At 43.3% G+C, this 20,389-nt stretch overlaps 1 protein-coding gene and 1 non-coding gene across 4 annotated transcripts in view; one reads left to right on the top strand and one right to left on the bottom strand.

The window, feature by feature from the left end:
* The window catches only part of clstn1 (calsyntenin 1), a 93,363-nt gene extending 88,778 nt beyond the window's left edge, over window positions 1-4,585 (top strand). For all 3 annotated transcript variants that reach the window (XM_087980274.1, XM_043676197.2, XM_043676195.2), the window contains 2 exons: window positions 1,394-1,578; window positions 1,707-4,585. In XM_087980274.1, coding sequence (XP_087836400.1) covers window positions 1,394-1,578; window positions 1,707-1,901 — 380 coding nt within the window. In that variant the 3' untranslated portion in view covers window positions 1,902-4,585. The remainder of the gene's footprint in view (window positions 1-1,393; window positions 1,579-1,706) is intronic.
* Window positions 4,586-9,446: 4,861 nt separating this feature from the next.
* Window positions 9,447-9,549, bottom strand: LOC122540495 (U6 spliceosomal RNA). The gene has a single exon (XR_006309326.2). It is a non-coding gene; the product is annotated as a U6 spliceosomal RNA (small nuclear RNA).
* Between the last annotated feature and the right edge of the window lie 10,840 nt (window positions 9,550-20,389).

Below are 20,389 nucleotides of genomic sequence, written 5' to 3'. Positions count from 1 at the left end.
AAATGTTTGTTTGCTAGTTAATTTATTGTATGAAAATATATAGGCTGCCTAATGAGAGAAATGGCGAGGTCACTGAGTTATTAAATCATTATTGGAATGCTTCAGTACCATGCATGAGTTCACCAATCTGCAGCAGACATCAAATTCATTTTCTAAGCCTGTCCAAGGGTTTCAAATCTATTTCAATGTTTGCAGGAAGAACGAATGTGTTTTTTTTTAGTTTGCCCCCAAATCAAGGTATTGTATTTATTAGAATTCAGCCATTCTTGTGTTTAAGGCTTTTTGAATCTAGATCGTAAGTTCATTGTCAGATCAAGCAATTAGCTGATCAAAAGTCAGCAATGGATGCCATATTTAGGGGCTTGTGTTCTTTTCAAAACTGAAATGCTACTTCAGAGCATGACCTATTCCAGCATCTATCGATGTGTTGTGAAGATTTTGTGAAACACTAAATGATCTTTCAAAGTACAAGCGGAATTAATATGGAAATTTTATTTCCTTGTATAAAGACAAGTGCAGTTTTATCCTGAGTCATTCGGTCAGGTTGTGGTGAAGGGTTTGATTTTGCGATTCCCAGCTTCCCTGTATGCAGTTTCTTCAGGAAGAAAGTTCCTACTAATACTTGTGATCAATGTTACAACCAACTAAGTTTTACTTATAGTTTAGCTTATAAATACTCTAAGGGACCATGTCCTTTTGATTCCATCGCACCTTTTATCTTAATTAAACAGATTTCAGGTGCTGGATTCAGACTGTCAATATTCCCTTCCTCTTTCTATTTGATAAGGCGTTTGATTAATGTTTTGTATGTTTACAACTCTTTTCAAATATTTTTTATGCAGACATGATTCATGTGCTGTGTATTGTCTTGGCTGCAAAAAACATGTTTTAATTGCTTATAGAATCTTTTCAATTGTGTGCTCGCTATTTTTCCAGTTCTTCCTCCTCTCCAGTCACCACCCCCACATTGTAGACTGTATCTTGGATAAGATGACATTAAGCAACAGGCTATATCAGCTTTGTTATAACGTGTCACCTAGTATAGTTCAAATGGTGACCAGACATCAGCGGATTTTATTGCATGGATGTCCTGACGGTCCTAGTTAGTGGTTTTCTAAAGACCTGAGTCAAATTACTTTACACTAAAGGGACTTGGAGGTCTTAAAGTCAAACTTATGAAAAATGCCAAATAGCTACATTATGTAATTTGGTCGTAAAACATAGCCAATATAGCTCCCTGTAAATGTGCAGCTGGAGAATGAAAAGTTCCCAGCAGTCTCAGTCCACTGTAAAAGATTGTTTTAGTAAATATAAATGTTCATACGAGCCATGTTCTCAGCTTTGCATTTGTCCTTTCAGTTATCAAAAAACAACTTTGCTTTTTTCTCTCAAGTTGTTCCTAGTGCAGCAACAGTTGTCATTGTGGTTTGCGTCAGCTTCCTTGTCTTCATGATAATCCTTGGCGTTTTCCGAATCCGAGCCGCACATCAGCGGACTATGCGGGATCAAGAGAATGGGAAAGAGAATGAGATGGATTGGGATGATTCAGCCTTGACAATTACAGTAAATCCTATGGAGGTAAGTGGCTACTTAATGCCAAACTTCTTTGAAATTTCTAATTCTGCAGCCAAATATTTGTGGGTTTTATTTGTATTTTGTAGGGGCAGAGGTTACTAAATTCTTAATGTATTATGTTGCCTCGCTAGACCTATGAGGACCAACATAGTAGTGAGGAGGAAGAGGAGGAAGAGGAGGAAGAAAGTGAAGAAGGTGATGAGGAAGATGACATTACCAGTGCAGAATCTGAAAGTAGTGAGGAAGAAGAAGGTCAGCAGGAAGACCAGCAGAATGTTAACAGACAGCAGCAACTCGAATGGGATGACTCGACTCTTACCTATTGATTTCCCTGCTGTTGCTTTGTGCTTTTGGAGACTTTGTTGCTCACTCCATCTGACCTAAGGAACCATCTTGCACTTTTTTCTTGTCATCTGATGAGTGACTTTAGCTAGACAATACACACAATTTTCAGGACTGTCCCCTTTGCTCTAAGAGGCAGCTTTGCTATTTTCTGTTTCCATTGAAAAGAGAAATTGCATTGAGTAGCGTTTAAAGTTGCTTGGTTTTGGCCTGGTCATAAATTTTTTTCTCGTGCATGTGGAAAAAAATTGCAGAAAAGGTCGATTTACGTAGAGAAATAACAAGATTTTTAATATTTTGTAAATATATTGAAATTATGTAATTAATGTCTTTGTGGTAGTGAAAACAGGGATTGGCCAAATGAATTGGGAAAGCAGAAATTTAAAGAGACAGTTTGATAAAGTCATCCTTACTGATGCCACATGGAGTTGTACTGCTGCAGTATACATTTCAATGTGTTCAAATGTTAAACTAAATTGAGATTATTGGAGCAATTTTAACTGCTCAACCAGCACAAACCAATATTTAGGTTTTAAATGCACTGTGCTGTTTGGCATAGAACTCCTTGCTCATTAAATGTCTTCTACTTAAAAGGAAGGTAAAGATTAACCAGAATGGAGAATTAGCCACTGCTGAGTAAAAGTTAATTACATTGGGTGACTGGGCTATCAGAAAGCAGATCCTGTACAGACCAAGCAAATCTAATACTGTCTTTTTAAATTGAATGCTGTATGATGGGGAGAGATGGATTCAATAAACTTGAGGCTTTCTTTGTGAACCAACCCTGTTGGAACATGCACATTTCAAATAACTATCAATAGTTCCTGTACATTGAATTGTACTGTAGTTTTAAACTATTTGTTTACATTTAGTAAACTTTGGTTTCTCCTGGTAATATTGTAGTTGGAATTGTACAAAGAAATTGGCTCATTTGTGAATCATGTGTTTGGTTTTAAAACAGTTCTCTGCCTCCATGTTTTTAAATGAATTTTTAATTGATATGAAAGTGTTTGCCAGAAAGGTGCTAAAATATGCAGCTTCGGTGAGATGTACATAGCAGACCTGACTGAAGAAAGGAGGAGAAATTGAAAAGGATCTCTGAGAATTTTCAAAATTATTGGCAGGATTATAACAGATGAAAAATTTGAGAACTTTTGTGACTGAGGTAGTGTGTAGTGAATACAAGGCATTAGATTAATTTGGCTTCTCAAGAAAACTGATGTAATGGACTAATGTGTGATTTTGTCCTTTTGTCATCCCTGAATTACTTAGTGTTGGAAAAAGTCTTGCACAACTTCAAAGTTTTAAGCATTGCAACATTGCTACAGTTTTACATCCTGAATCCAGGAGTGTTGACTGTCACTTCAAATAGGGATATCCAATGGCATTTCAGTACCTAAAAGAAAGAAGGGGAAGTGAAATTTGTAGGTTTGCGTTACTTAGGAGTAAACCTTGGAAACCGGAAGTTCAAATGTGGTTAAGCATTGCTTATGGTATCAAAACGACAGGAAGAGGCTGCCCTCTGTCTGGTACAGTTCTTAGCTGCTTTGTGAATGCCAGTATCAGTAATTTGTACTGATATTTATCACCAAAATTCAGATATTATACTGGCTAAACTGTTCCTCTCTGCAAATTAGCTTTCCACAAATGTTTTGGGTTTTCCAAGAGGTCTGGCTGGTGTAGTGGTGAAAAGGATAGTGACTAATATTTTGTAGAATTGGCCTGTTATTGGAGAGAGAAAAAAAACTGCTACTGGTGGAAAATTGGAAACATTGTATACAAAGCATTATATTCCAGAGTTGGCCTAGAGTATTTATGCTACTGGTGGAAAATATGTTTGGACAGTACTGAATTAGTCACTTGTTAAAGATTGAAAATGAGATTTCTACTGAAGTCCATGTGGATGCAAGGTTCTTGTTTAAATGCAAGTTAAGAATGTAGAGCTTTGTACAAAATGCAATTTTGTTACGATTTTTGTAAATCCTTTACAGACGTATAGCATCTAGTCGCTGTGGCCACAGTCATCCCTTGAAACCAGGTCTGTTTTTCTTGCTTCTCCCATTCTTTGGATTAGGATCTGTTCCTGGGGCAGAAACAGTAATATGAACTGGATTGAGATGAGCTGGTTGGGAGTGCCTTGATTTTTGCAATTAGCATAATTAATGATGTACATCTAGGAAGTGGAATAGTCAAAATGTTTTGTAACTTTAAATTGTAGATTGCCTAACAGTGGGGAAATATGGTTTTACTTGTTTTTTTGTCAAGTTTAAACAAGTGATAGTTTTTTTTCAAAGTTGGAAAAGTATAAATCTTATGTTTAAAGTATTTGTCTGACATAGATGTTTTGTGTTCATGTTGTGTATGAGACTTGAAGTCTATCCATATATTGTCATCGTAGATAATGTATTAGACTTAAAGGCTATCATGTTAAAAGCTAACCAAGGTGTAATCATGTTATTACTTGTATGTAGCCAATATGGGTATTACCTACAGAGCTGTATGATAGACAAGTATGAACAGTCCTTGAGCTACAATAAATTTCCAGCTGTAAACACTACAATATTGTCCAGCATGTTTTAATGAGTTCTGTTGTATGTGGTTTCTTGAGGTGATCACAGTTGCTGCCCGTTGCACTGCAGTGTCAAAATAAAAGAACCTTTAAAACCAGTGTTTGTTTGTTTTAATATGTAAAACTGCTCAAACTTCATATTGTTTCCCACATGCAAAACAATGAGTATTGTATTTTTAGTGGGTTTCAATCCAAACATCTACGAAAAATCCACTTGAAATAAAAATACATGAAATGGTAGTTTGAACATTCTGGTAGAGTTGCATTACTGATCATTACTTTAATTGTCTGTACAAACCTGCCTGCATAAGTAAATATAGAAGTACAATTCAGGAGGTGGTGCAGACATCAGCTGAATTGAGAGATTTGGTGATAATGTTGGCATTCGCTTGAACATTTCTCAACCAGAATTTTCTTGTGAATGTTTGTTGGAACGTTTTTCTGTCATGGTGAGAGTGGAAACCAAAAGATTTGCAGATGTTGTAAATCAGAAACAAAAACAAATTGCTGGAAAAGCTCAGCAGGTCTGGCAGCATCTCTGTGGAGAGAAACAAAAGTTGATATTTCATGTCGAGCGTTCTGAGGAAGAGTCATTGGACCTGAAACATTAACTCTTGATTTCTCTCCACAGATGCTGGCAGAGCAGAGTTCTTCCAGCAATTTCTGTATGGTGAAAATGGAATTGTATTTTTCTGAAATTGAATAATTTTGAGAACAAATATCATAGGCTTATTTTTTAAAAAGCTTAACATTAACCAGGCAACTGTAAAATGAGGAAGGTAGGGTTATCATTGTATCAGCACTTATCATGAAGTTATTACTGAGAATCCAAAAGACTGCACAGCTGTCCTGTTGAAAAGAAAACTTGTCCTCTCCCAATCTGCCCTACAATGACATGAAGCTGGAATTACAATGTGGTTCACTCTTACCTAACCTTTGAAATAATTGAGCAAAGTAATATTGCAATAGTCAGCACTTGCTAGCAAGTGGCCTTGCATCCTTGGGCATAGGGAGATTACTGGCCTTGTCAATGATACAAGCTTTGTAATTTCCAACAGCTATAGATGTTGATGTTTCAAACATCATTTTGGAATGACTGGAGAAATGCTGAAGGTGACTCTATTTTTTAAAAATTAAAAGTAGGAGTTCTGAGACATCAAAAGTTTTCTTATTTGATGTTCAGTTTTAAGGTAATTGAAATGAAAGATGTTTTTATACCAAAAATGCAGCCCAATTGTGAAGCGCAGAGCAAATTGTTTATCTATAAAGTGTAGTAATTTGTAAGTGCTAATGTATAGGCTTAGAGAGTACTTTTGTGGTTACAGAAAACATGAGGATAAAATATTTGCATGAGTTGCAAACATCTCTGTCTGTGATTGTGACAGTTTTCCATTTCCAGGCCTTTGCACCTGGAAAACTTAAACAGCATGTAACGTTCAGTTTGCTTTGTGAAGCTCAGTTTGAGATTGAAGGTAATCTAATTGCTCAATTTTAAGATTGTGATGGGCAGCCTGCAAAAGACTATCAACAGCAAAGCAGTTTATTGTGTGAGAAATACATTGTAAAAAGAATGTCTTAACCCCATGTGAAGTTTTTTTGTTTCAAGTATTGTCTATTGTCTTACTGCTGTGCATTATTTAGCTGTAAATAAACCTCTTGGCCTATACTCTCAACTGATGGTGTGCTATTTTCCTGCCTTCGAGAGGATGAGCTGGAGATACCACATGGTTCTATTGTCAGGACTAATTGTTAACCACAGCATACGATCCTAGAACTTTAACTAAACGTGAGCACCCTCCCACCATATTCTGCACCCTTTTTATATTTGGCCAAGTGTTTTGAACCCAGTTATGGTTCACCCTTGCCCAAATAATCAGATCCTTTGGCCAGGAATACCATTGATATTGTGGAGTTTGACTTAATGCTAATTTCAGTCGAGCTGGTGAGGGACCAAATGGCCTACTCTTTGTTTATTGGGAGGATGAGAAGGAGCAAATCCATAAGTGAAACTGCGGGAAGATGGAGACAAGTTCATACTCTACTGCTCTTACCACTGAAATGCAAGTAATGATGGAGATATTGGTAATATCTGGAATAATAATTGTTCATGGCTCTTGCTCTGTGGGCAATGACAGCTTGTTGAATTAAATTTTAGTTAATAAAAACAATTAGAATAAAAAACTAGTCTCAATAACATTGCTGAGAAACTCTGGTCTGGCAGCATCAATGGAGAGAAAACCATTAACATTCAGAATCCAGAACTGCACCGTGCCCCTCTACAGAGCAGAGCAGATTTTCCCTCACTTTACCCAAAGTAGACAAGCAGGAGGCTGGAAGAACGCAACAAGCCAGGCAGCACCAGGAGGTGGAGAAATCGGTGCCTCTGGTATAATCCTCCTTTAGAACTGGGGATGAGGGGAGCTGCAGGTAAAGGGGTCAGTGACCCTTCTAGCCACCAACTGGATTCATTCCTCCCATCGACCAACCAGGCTGTACTCCTCTACCTGTGTTCACCTATCCCTATCTCACCACTCCGCCCCCTCCCCAATTTATCTGCAGTTCTCCCCCCCCCCCCCCCCACAGCCCTGAAGAAGGCTTACACCTGAAACATTGACTTCTCCACCTTCTGCTACCTGGCTTGCTGGGTTCTTCCAGCCTCCTGCTTGTCTACTTTGGATTCCAGCACCTGCAGTTTTTTTGTCTCACCTTACTTTGTCTGACCAATATGTGACTCCACATCTTCTGTTTTATTTGTGACAGCATCACAGAATAATCCAAACTCAACTGTTTATAGTTATGAATGCCATTAGCAATCTGTTAATGACTGGATAACATTTTTGTGAAGTTGATTGTGATGGATATCCCTGATGTCCCAACCAATAACTCCCTCTGCTCCTCTTCAAAATCCTCCACCTGAACAAGCAGGTATGGACCTTGGTTTGATGCTTTGTTTGCCTTCTCGCAGAGCGCTTTAGGGAACATCTCCGGGACACCTGCACCAATTGACCCCAACACCCCGTAACCCAACATTTCAACTCCCCGCCCCCCACTCTGCCGAGGACATGGAGGTCCTGGACCACCTCTACCGCCACTCCCTCACCACCCATTTCCTCGAGGAAGAATGCCTCATCTTCTGCCTCGGAACACTTCAACTCCAGGGCATCAATGTGGACTTCACCAGTTTCCTCATTTGCCCTCCCCCACCTTACCCCAGTTCCAACCTTCCAGCTCAGCACCATCCTCATGGCCTGTTCTACCCGTCAATCTTTCTTCCCACCTATCTGCTCAACCTTCATCCCCACCTCTATCCACCTATTTGTACTCTTGGCTACCTTCTTCGCAGCCCCGCCCCACCCCACCCCACCCCCCTCATTTATCTCTCCACCCCAGAGGTACCCTGCCTCATTCCTGATGAAGGGCTTTTGTCCGAAATGTCGATGTTCCTGCAGCTCAGATGCTGCCTGACCTGCTGTACTGTTCCAGCACCACTCTAATCTAGACTCTGATCTCCAGCATCTGCAGTCCTCACTTTTGCCTAGCCGCTTTGTTTGATCTACCTGTTTGACTAAAACTCCAAATCTCCCAAGATATTTCCCCACATCAGGGGATTAGTATCGGTGGTTGGTCTTTGAACACCTTTGCCAGAGAAAGACCTGTAGCCTATTGCAATAAAAATTGTTACAGTAATGTTGGAAAGAGGAATTTGGTTGAGGATTCTGAAACAATTCAAGATCAAAATTAGCAAGGAGAGAGGACTGCCTTCACTTAGGATGCTTTTAGTTAGAACAATGATTTGGAGCTCTGAGTTATGTCCTTTGTTGAGAGGAGCATGATAAACTTGTGGTTATTCATTAAACAGTTTTGTGTTTGTGGGCTGAGGGGGTGGGGGCAGCTATTGTTGGGACTGCTAATCTAGGTTTGAATCCATAGTCAGATGTGTGCGTGTGTATGTTAGGAGAACATACCTTCTCCCCACCACCACACCCACCCCACTTTCCCAACTTCCATCCAAGCTAGGTTACTCTACTCAGGCTAGATATTGTGTCCACTTGAGTGAGCCAACGGTAGGGCCTGTCTGTGGGATGAGATGGTAGAAAATTTAAAGAGAGAAATTTTGCTCATCTTCAGGAGAATTTTCACACATTTCCACAAGAGGGTGTTGTGCTCCCTAATGAGATAAAATTGTTCTGCAGTATTTCAGTAGACTTTCACAGCAAAGACTTATGCCAGAGCGAGTGTTCATAGGATCTACATTGCATTGCCATAATTCAACAGCCATGTTGCCCTGGAGCATCTGAGGCTGAGGGCAAGCCTTAGAGGTTTACAAAATTGAGGAGCATGGATAGGGTAAATAGGCCAAGTCTTTATGTTTAAAAAACCTGTTGAGGTTTGGGGAGAGGCTAAGACAGCTGAACTAGGTTCTGCTGTTTACTTATTTTTATTCCAGCTACTGACCTGCAAAGGATTTAGCAAGGTTTTTTTTTACAGATTTTAATTCCTAACTCTAATCTCAACCAGATGAAATAATCACAGTTGATAATCGACATGTTAAAGTGCTGCATTGACATAGATGTATGTTTTCAAAACAGGAGCTATAAATGTACGTTTGGGGTGTTCAGCCAGATAATTCATGTAGCTCCTCTCACAGCTACAGGACTTCTCAAGTACTTTTCAACAATACTGTTGCTTTGTCACGTAGTCTCTCATAAGAACCAACTCTCAAATAGAAGTGTTTTGCTGTGATGTCTCCTTTGTATTTGTGAAACAGACAGTGGCTCCTTGTATGTTTGAAATCAGTTTGAGGTGATCGCAATGACCCAAGAGCTTTTGAGGTTTATCTTTCGTACTTCTAGGATCAGAGATGCAGGATGTATAGAGCATTGTGTAGCATTCCTGCCTCTTCCAGATGTCAGGTTCAAGTTTTGCTCTGGAATTTCTTGGCCACAGAAGGTGTTTTTTTTTAAATATGGAGCACTTCACCTATTTAAATGCCATCTTGTATAGGGACCATGCTGCTGATCTCTATCATTCCAATTTTAGTACATTTAACCAAACAACGTCAGCCTGTAAATCCTTCCAATCTATCTGGTGGTAGGTAGGAAGAACAGGACTATCTCCTCCTCCCCTTCTCCAGGAGGCAATGGCAAACCACTGCAGATTTCCACCTGCGAACCTGAAGTCTGTGTCTCAAACCCCAAACAAGGATGGGTGAGACAAGACAGACCTTCAGCCAATGTGGTTTGTGCAAATATTGTTTAGGGATTAAGATTGACCCAAAAGAGTCACTCGACACAGAACATTAACTCTGATTTCTCTCTTTACAGATGCTGCCAGACCTGCAGAGCTTTTTCAACAATTTCTATTTTTCTTCCTGATTTACAGCAGCTGCAGTTCTTTTGGTTTTTACTGTGCTGTACAGAGGGCTCTGAGGCTCATGTTAGTTGGCTTATTTGAAATATTAGCACAGTGCTAATATTTGCCAAAAGCATGTTTTCAGAAGTGCACAGACATAGCATGCACAAGTTTCAGTGGATGATGAGATTGGGGATGTTTGGGCTTTAGAGACTTGTCACAAATTTCCTTCTGGAATGTGCCTTTGCAAAGGAAGCCTGGAAAGAGATGCAGTGCTTTGCATCAAGGTTTGTCCTGAGCAGTCCCATGAGACAGGACTTTTATCTGTTCCCTTGGATGCGCACACACCGAGACAAACATTGATTGCAACTGGAAGACCACCAACTCTGTGAAAGATGCTCTTCTGTCTGCCCGAAACTTGCTGGCCCTCCAGAACAAGGAGTTGATCCTGACCAAGTGTAGAGTGTTGCTGGAAAAGCACAGCAGGTCAGGCAGCATCCTAGGAGCAGGAAAATCAATGTTTTGGGCCAGAGCCCTTCAGGAATGAGGCCGGGAGCCCTGGGGGTGGAGAGCTAATTGGGAGTGGGGTGGGGCTGGGGACAAGGTAGCTGAGTGTGCAGTAGGTGCATGGAGGTAATCGGTCGGAGAAGAGGGTGGAGCAGATAGGTGGGAAGGAAGATTGGCAGGTAGGACAGGCCATGAGGATGGTGCTGAGCTGGAAGGTTGGAACTGGGGTAAGGTGGGGGGAGGGGAAATGAGGAAACTGGTGTGAATTGATGCCATAGGGTTGAAGGGTCCTGAGGCGGGCGGCAAGGTGCTCTTCCTCCAGGCGTCTGGTGGTGAGGGAGTGGCGATGGAGGAGGCCCAAGACCTGCATGTCCTCGGCAGTTGGTGGAGGACATTGAAATGTTCGCCCACAGGGTGGTGAGGTTGGTTGGTGCGGGTGTCCTGGAGATGTTCTCTAAAGTGCTCTGCAAGTAGACGTCCAGTCTCCCCAATGTAGAAGAGACCGCATCGGGAGCAATGGATACAATAAATGACATGTGGAAGGCCCCTTTTGGGGCCTTTGATGGAGGTAATGGGGGGGGATGAGGGCGCAAGGTTTGTAATTCCTGCGATGGCAGGGGAAGGTGGCGGGAGGGGAGGGTGGCTTGCTGGGGGGCATGGACCTGACCAGGTAGTCACGGAGGGAAATCTTTGCGGTAAATGGATAGGGGTGGGGAGGGAAATATATCCCTGGTGATGGGGTCCATTTATAGGTGGCGGAAATGTCAGTGGATGATGTGGTTTATGCGGAGGTTGGTGGAATGGAAAGTGAGGACCAGGGGGTTCTGTCCTTGTTGCGGTTGGAGGGGTGGGGATCATGGGTGGAGGTGGATGAGATGGGCTGAAGGACATCTTCAACCGTGTGGGAGGGGAAATTTCTGTCATTAAAGGAGGGGGGCCATCTGGTGTGTTCTGTGGTAGTACTGGTCCTCCTGGGAGCACATACGACAGAGATGGAGCAATTGGGAATAAGGGATAGCATTTTTGCAGGATGTAGGGTGGGAGGAGGTGTAATCCAGGTAGCTGTGGGAGGTGGTGGGTTTGTTTTTTTAAAAAAAGGTGTTGAGTCAGTCCTCGTGGATGGAGATGGAGAGGTCCAGGAAGGGGAGGGAGGTGTCAGATGGTCCAGGTGAATTTGAGTTCGGGGTGGAATGTATTGGTGAAGTTGATGAACTGGTTCGACCTCCTTATGGGAGCATGAGGTCGCACCAATACAGTCAATGTAGCGGAGGAAGAGGTGGGGACTGGTGCCGATGTAGCTATGGAAGATGGACTGTTCTACGTAGCCAACAAAGAGACAAGCATAGCTGGGGTCAGTGCAGGTGCCCATGGCTACCCCTTTCATCTGGAGGAAGTGGGAGGATTGGAAGGAGAAATTGTTGAGGACCAGTTCAGCCAAACAACTAAACGTGTCACAGGAAGGGTACTGGTGGGGAATTCACGAGAGGAAGAAATGGAGGTGTAGAGGGACTGAATGTCCATGGTGAGGATGAGACATTGGGGCTGGGGAAACAGAAGTCTTGGAGGAGGTGGAGGGCGTGGGTGGTGTCCTGAATGTATGTGGGGAGTTCCAGGACCAGGGGAATAGGACAGTATCGAGGTAGGGGGGGAGGGAAGCGATGTCACAGGCAGGGAAGGCAGCGTTACTCTTGAGTATTCGCACACGTGGGGAGGGCAACGAGTGTTGACCAAATGTTGCAGACTGGCACATTCCAAGGCCCAGGCCTATGTGCTGACACACTAAAGATTGGGGTGGCTGCTACCAAGGTGTAGTGGGGAAAGACCACTGTCTGAGGTCTTATTGCTGAAGCTAAATGAGGGTCCGTTCAGTTATCAAATTCAAAGTTTGGGAGAAGATTTGTAGCTCGGGTGCTCGTTGCTGTGTTTGTTGAAGGAGTTTGTGGATGAGTGCCAAGGGAACAAAGAACAGCCAGGGAATTCCTGGAAGCATGGCACTCATCCACAAACTCCCATCAACAAACACATCGACCTGGACCCAATATACCGGCCACTATAGCGGACAGCTGAAACTGACAACCGGAAGCGGCAGGGACAGGCCACTATAAATGCCGGAGGAAAGACCACAGAAGCGCTTCACAGGAGGCTCCCAAGCACTGAGGATGTCACCTAGACAGGGGACGAAATGTTTGCAACAAAAACTTCCAGCTCGGCGAACAGAACCACAGCAGTTATCAAGTTCTCCTGGTGCCTCATATACATGTAAGAATAGTTTTGTATGTGTAAGAAATATCTTTGGAGTTTGACACTGTCCAAGTCAATGATTTTGTTTCCTTGATATGCTACTGCATGGAACTGAACTGCATTTGTGACTATGTATATGATATTTGAGTGGGAGCAGCGTCGAAGTAAAAGTGAACCCGGGAGACTACAGCAAAGGTAAGACAGTTTGTTTTAAAATTGCTTACCTGTAGCGGGCAGCGGTGTGTTTTTTTTTACTCTCTCTCCACAGAAAGAGCGGGAGCAGCAGAGGAAGTGACGGCAAGCAGAGGGGCAGCCGGGAAGGAAAAGTGAGTATATAAGTGAGTATAAACCCGAGATTCTACACCTGTAGTATCTCCCACCCACCCTCCTCCTCTAACCTCCTTAACTACTCTGCTTTTTCTTTTAAGGTAAGGATTTTTATTTCTTTACCAGGGACTAGTTAAAAATTTACTTCATTTTTTTTTTGTGTGTGTATACATCAAGTCCTTATTTAGGGTAAAGAAAACTATAGCAGAGAGGTATCAGAAGGTATTCTAACTCATACTTGTACAAAGTAAGTAATTAACTAACTAAGCAGAGATGGCTGGGCAGGTGATGTGCTGTTGCTGTATGATGTGGGAGCTGGCTGATCCCATTGTGAACGGCAGTGACCACATCTGCAGCAAGTGTTGGTTGCTGGAAGAACTCCGGATCAGAGTTGATGATCTGGAATCTGAGCTTCAAACACTGCGGCACATCCGGGAGGGGGAGAGTTACCTGGATGCTTTGTTTCAGGAGGCAGTCACACCTGGGAGGTTAAGTAATTCACATTCAGCTAGTGATCAGGCACAAAAGAGTGTGACTGTAAGTGAGGCAGGTAGGGGGAACCGCAGTTCAGGAGTGGAGGAGCCTCAGCCCTTGACCTTGTCCAACAGGTACGAGATTCTTGCTTCCTGTTCGGATGAGGAAAAGGGCTCTGGACAGGATGAGCCAACTGACCAAGGCACCATGGTGCAGAAGGCCATTCAAGAGGGGGGAGCTAATAGACAAGTAGTGGTTATAGGGGATTCTATAATTAGGGGGACAGGTAGTATCCTTTGCAAGCCGGATCGGGAGTCTCGCATGGTGTGTTGCCTGCCCGGTGCCAGGGTGCGAGACATCTCCGACCGGCTTGAAAGGATATTGGAGCAGGAGGGGGAGGGTCCAGTTGTTGTGGTCCACGTTGGTACCAACAACATAGGCAAGACTAGGGTGGAGGACCTGTTTGGGCATTATGAAGCACTAGGCAGGAAATTGAAGCACAGGTCCTCAAGGGTCATAATCTCCGGATTACTGCCCGAGCCACGTGCCAATTGGCATAGGGACAAGAAAATTAGGCAAGTAAACACGTGGCTAAGGGATTGGTGTGGGAAAGAGGGATTCCACTTCATGGGACTTTGGCATCAGTTTTGGAACAGGGGGGATCTGTACCGTTGGGACGGTCTCCACCTGAACCTATCAGGTACCAATGTTCTAGCGAAGAGGATAAATAGGGTGGTCAGTAGGACTTTAAACTTCTGAGTTGTGGGGGGAAGGGAAAGTGAAAGCGACAGGGAGTATGGAGGTAAATGGCAAGATAAGCAGCAGGATAGCATGTTTCCAGGCAGATTTAAAATTGAGGCAGACTGAGAATACAGTAAAAAGCAAGGATAACTTAGGACATATGACTTCCAACATCTCTAATGATAAGGAAGTTAGCATTAAGGCACTTTACCTGAATGCTCGTAGCATTCATAACAAAGCCGATGAACTAATGGCACAGATAATAGTGAATGATTATGATGTAGTAGGCATCACAGAGACTTGGTTACAGGGGGGTCAGGACTGGCAGTTAAACCTCCATGGTTTTTCAACTTATCGAAAAGACAGAGAGGTGGGCAGAGGGGGTGGGGTTGCCTTGTTAGTTAAGAACAAAATTAAATCTATGGTATTGAATGACATAGCGTCGGATGATGTGGAGTCTGTGTGGGTGGAATTGAGGAACCACAAAGGCAAAAAAAACATAACTGGAGTTGTGTATAGACCTCCTAACAGTGGTCAGGACCAGGGATGCAACATGTACCGGGAAATAGAGAAGGCATGTCAGAAAGGCAAGGTTACATTGATCATGGGAGACTTCAATATGCAGGTGGACTGGGTAAATAATGTTGCTAGTGGATCTAAAGAAAGGGAATTCATGGAATGCTTACAGGATGGCTTTTTGGAACAGCTTGTCATGGAGCCCATAAGAGAGCAGGCTATTCTGGACCTAGTGCTTTGCAATGAACCAGACTCTATAAAAGATCTTAAAGTAAGGGAACCCTTAGGAAGTAGCGACCATAATATGGTAGAGTTCAGTCTGGAGTTTGAAAGGGAGAAGGCAAAATCGGATGTAATGGTGTTACAGTTGAATAAAGGTAATTATGAGGGCATGAGAGAGGAACTGACTAAAATAGACTGGAAGCAGAGGCTAACCGGGAAGACAGTAGAGCAAAAATGGCAGGAGTTTGTAGGTATAATTGAGGACACTGTACAGAGGTTCATTCCCAAGAAAAGAAAGATTAACCGGGGAGGGATTAGACAACCTTGGCTGACAAAGGAAGTCAGGAAATGTATTAAAGAAAAAGAGAGATCCTATAAAGTGGCTAAGAACAGTGGGAAATCAGAAGATTGGGAAGGATACAAAAGCAAACAGAGGATAACAAAGAGTGTAATAAGAAATGAGAGGATCAAATATGAAGGTAGGCTAGCCAGTAATATTAGAAATAATAGTAAAAGTTTCTTTCAGTACATAAGAAACAAACGACAGGCAAAAGTAGACATTGGGCCACTTCAAACTGATGCAGGAAGCCTAGTGATGGGAGATAAGGAAATAGCAGGAGAACTTAACAAGTACTTTGCGTCCGTTTTCACAGTGGAAGACATGAGCAATATCCCAAAAATTAAAGGGTGTCACGGGGCTGAGTTGAGTATGGTTGCCATTACGAAAGAGATGGTGCTAGAAAAGTTAAAAAGTCTTAAAATTGATAAATCTCCTGGCCCCGATGGGATACACCCTAGAGTTCTGAGAGAGGTGGCTGAGGAAATAGCAGAGGCATTGGTTGAGATCTTTCAAGAGTCACTGGAGTCAGGAAAGGTCCCGGATGATTGGAAGATGGCTGTTGTAACCCCCTTGTTCAAGAAAGGATCAAGGCAAAAGATGGAAAATTATAGGCCAATCAGCTTAACCTCGGTTGTTGGTAAAATTCTGGAATCCATCATTAAGGATGAGGTTTCTAAATTCTTGGAAGAGCAGAGTCTGATTAGAACAAGTAAACATGGATTTAGTAAAGGGAGGTCATGCCTGACAAACCTGTTGGAATTTTTTGAAGAGGTAACAAGTAGGTTAGACCAGGGAAACCCAGTGGATGTGGTCTATCTAGACTTTCAAAAGGCCTTTGATAAGGTGCCACACGGGAGGCTGCTGAGCAAGGTGAGGGCCCATGGTGTTCGAGGTGAGCTGCTGGGATGGATTGAGGATTGGCTGTCTAACAGAAGGCAGAGAGTTGGGATAAAAGGTTCTTTTTCAGAATGGCAGCCGGTGACGAGCGGTGTCCCGCAGGGTTCGGTGCTGGGGCCACAGCTGTTCGCATTATATATTAATGATCTGGATGAGGGAACCGGGGGCATTCTAGCGAAGTTTGCCGATGATACGAAGTTAGGTGGACAGGCAGGTAGTACTGAGGAAGTGGGGAGGCTACAGAAGGATCTAGACAGGTTGGGAGAGTGGTCCAGGAAATGGCTGATGGAATTTAATGTGAGCAAGTGCGAGGTCTTGCACTTTGGCAAAAAGAATAAAAGCATAGACTACTTTCTAAATGGTGAGAAAATTAATAAAGCCAAAGCACAAAGGGATCTGGGAGTGCTAGTCGAGGATTCTCTAAAGGTAAACATGCAGGTTGAGTCCGTGATTAAGAAAGCGAATGCAATGTTGTCTCTTATCTCAAGAGGGTTGGAATATAAAAGCAGAGATGTACTACTAAGACTTTATAAAGCTCTGGTTAGGCCCCATTTGGAGTACTGTGTCCAGTTTTGGTCCCCACACCTCAGGAAGGACATACTGGCACTGGAACGTGTCCAGCGGAGATTCACACGGATGATCCCTGGAATGACAGGTCTAACATATGAGGAACGGCTGAGGATACTGGGATTGTATTCGTTGGAGTTTAGAAGATTAAGGGGAGACTTAATAGAGATGTACAAAATAATACATGGCTTGGAAAAGGTGGATGCTAGGAACTTGTTTCCGTTAAACGAGGAGACTAGGACCCGTGGACACAGCCTTAGAATTAGAGGGGGTCATTTCAGAACAGAAATGCGGAGACATTTCTTCAGCCAGAGAGTGGTGGGCCTGTGGAATTCATTGCCACGGAGAGCAGTGGAAGCCGGGACGCTAAATGTCTTCAAGGCCGAGATTGATAGATTCTTGTTGTCTAGAGGAATTAAGGGCTACGGGGAGAACGCTGGTAAGTGGAGCTGAAATGCGCATCAGCCATGATTGAATTGCGGAGTGGACTCGATGGGCCGAATGGCCTTACTTCCACTCCTATGTCTTATGGTCTTATTTTTATGAATAAAGTATATTTTGAAATGTTCTGGGCATGAGAGGTCAAATCCTCCATGGGAAAGTTAAATACATTGCATCCCAGGCTGATTATAAGTTAGTCACATGGTTACCATCAATGAGACTGTCATCAATTGTTCTTAAAATTGCTTTGATTCACTAATGACCTTCAGGGAAGGAACTCTGCCAACTTTACCTGGTCTGGCCGACGTGAAACTCCAAGCCCACAGCAATGTGGTCGCTTCTTAACTGCCCTCTGAAATGGCCCTAGTAAGTCACTTAGTTCAAGGACACGTAAGGATGGGAAGTAAATACCATCCTTGCTGCTGACACCTGCATCCCAAAGAGAGACTTGCTTATTAAGTACTTTTCCTGATTACCCTCAGTGTTTCGAAGCTTGGTCACTGACCGAAGGGACTGTTTCCATGCTGTACATCTCTATGGCACTGTAAAACAGGAAACATGGAAGCCAATTTACACACAGGTAGCTCGCTCTCTCAGATAATCTGTTTTGATGGTGTTGATCAGTGAAGTTTGAGAAGTGTTAATAAATTGATATTTAACTGTAACTGAGCATGCAGCAGAAGCAAACACAGATTCTATGGTTCACACACTGGTTGCTGAGTGTGTGGGCCAGACTGTTCAAGCTGACAGTATTGACAAAGTTAAGCTGAATAGCCTCAGGTCAGAAATATAATGAAATACATAGATGCTGTTAGTGTGAGACTGTCTCCGAGCTCTTCACGTTCCTAGGAACATTGAATCTAACGGCCAGTCATAAATAAGAGTAAGTGATTCCTGATGAAGGGCTTTTGCCCGAAACGTCGATTTTGCCTGTCCTCGGATGCTGCCTGAATTGCTGTGCTCTTCCAGCACCACTGATCTAGAATCTGGTTTCCCGCATCTGCAGTCATTGTTTTTACCCAATAAGAGTAAGTGTCTGGTGTCTATTTCACAAGGGGGAGATTCTCCATGCAATGTTCAAATTTGAAAGACAGCACAGATTCTTAGTAAGCAAACATAAACAAGGTCATAGCATGCTCCATCAAAAGCTGCCTCACTGCAAATATATTATGTGAAAGTAGTCAGATGTTCTGGTGTCTCTTAAATTTTATCTCCATCACTTCAAGTCTCAATTTGCTGTACTGGTGTCCAACACATCACTGGTGCTGTTAGACTGGAAACCAAACCAAAAGAATTCTAGCTTTCCTTGATAGGCACGAAATGGGTTTGAGCAGCGTTTCATTGTGGACATCTTTTGAATTTCTTTGCCAATGGTCTCATTCAGATCGAGAGTTAAAGGGCTGGCTTTGAAATAGCTGAAGGACTTCAGACAATGAGCTGTATCTTAGTAACAATGCTTTTTTGTCTTTGGAAATGCTAAACATTTCCCTCCTACAATTTATTTGATTGCTAAGTGCAAGCTCAGTCTGGGAACTGAGGTATACACATTGAAAAAGACTGGTTGTTTAATTTCTGTGAGCTAGTGAATCTTACGTGGGATGGTATTTTTCTCAGTCTCTCTAGTAATATAGAGAGGAAAATATCAGCCAGAGATTCTGCTGATAGTAATCTAACAATTTCTGTTGGAAGGAATGCACATTTTATATCTGTGTGTATGTACCTTTGTTGGAGTGTGCATTTGTATCTGTATTTCTGCATCTGAATGTATCTCTAGATGTATATCTGTGTATGTGTATCTCTGTGTATTTCTGTATGTATGGCCAGTGTAAAACAGGTGTGATGCTCCTCTGAAGACTGTCCAGCCTCTCACGGTGCCGGAATTAGTATTCCGATGGTGTAAATGTAACTGCTCGTGTAAGTCACAGTTGTTTGGGGATGGGAGGAATTTGAGTTGTATTCCATTTTATCTGTACTGATTACCATTCGGCAGCACTGACAAGCCCTCAGCACCCACGTGACTGCACGAGTTAAAGGGTGTCACTGTGTTAAACAAAAACAGTGAGGAATTCACTTCTGGCCATTCTGCCATCTCACTGAGCAGTCAGCTGGGAGGAAGTTCACTTCAGCCTGAAACATTGGAATAAAGGGGTTCAACGTGAACATGGTGAGCTGGATATGGCCTGGGGTCACAACATGCAGCCCTCCAATCCCTCTGCTCCAATCCCAACCTCACCATCAAGCCAGCGGATAAAGGGGGCGCAGTGGTAGTCTGGCGCACTGACATCTACCCCACTGAAGCCAAACCTCAACTCGAGGACACCTCTTCCTACTGCCCCCTTGACCATGACCCCACCCCCACATCACCAAACCATCATCTCCCAGACCATACATATTCCCAATTCCTCCGCCTCCGCCGGATCTGCTCCCAGGAGGACCAGTTCCACCACAGAACACACCAGATGGCCGCCTCCTTTAGAGACTGCAATTTCCCTTCCCACGTGGTTAAAGATGCCCTCCAACGCATCTCGTTCACATCCCGCACCTCCGCCCTCAGACCTCAGACCCCACCCCTCCAACCGTAACAAGGACAGAATGCCCCTGGTGCTCACCTTCCACCCTACCAACCTTCGCATAAACCAAATCATCCGCCGACATTTCCGCCACCTCCAAATAGACACCAGGGATATATTTCCCTCCCCACCCCTTTCCACCTTCCGCAAAGACCGTTCCCTCCATGACTACCTGGTCAGGTCCACGCCCCCCCCTACAACCCACCCTCCCATCCTGGCACTTTCCCCTGCCACCGCAGGAACTGTAAAACCTGTGCCCTCACCTCTAACCAAGGCCCTAAAGGAGCCTTCCACATCCATCAAAGTTTTATTTATTTATTTTTTTCTTTTCCCTCCACGGCCCGCTGCCTCGACCTGTTCCCGCCTGTTTATTTTTTTTCTCTTTTTTTTCATCATTTTTTTTTCCCCTTTAACCCCCACACTACCACCTAAGTGCGGTAGTGCTTATTTTTTTCCCCAGCACCCATGGTGTGTGTGTGCAGGTGTGAGACACAGTGAATCCATCAAAGTTTTACTTGCACATCCACTAATATCATTTATTGTATCCGTTGCTCCTGATGCGGTCTCCACTACATTGGGGAGACTGGACGCCTCCTAGCAGAGCGCTTTAGGGAACATCTCTGGGACACCTGCACCAATCAACCAAACCGCTCCGTGGCCCAACATTTCAACTCCCCCTCCCACTCTGCCAAGGACATGGAGGTCCTG

Source organism: Chiloscyllium plagiosum, unplaced genomic scaffold (assembly GCF_037043375.1).
Source record: "Chiloscyllium plagiosum isolate Xiang-an unplaced genomic scaffold, Cpla_swu_hap1 HiC_scaffold_37, whole genome shotgun sequence".
NCBI lineage: Eukaryota > Metazoa > Chordata > Chondrichthyes > Orectolobiformes > Hemiscylliidae > Chiloscyllium > Chiloscyllium plagiosum.
Note: the sequence above shows the minus strand (reverse complement) of the source record. Positions and strands in the feature narration are given on the sequence as shown.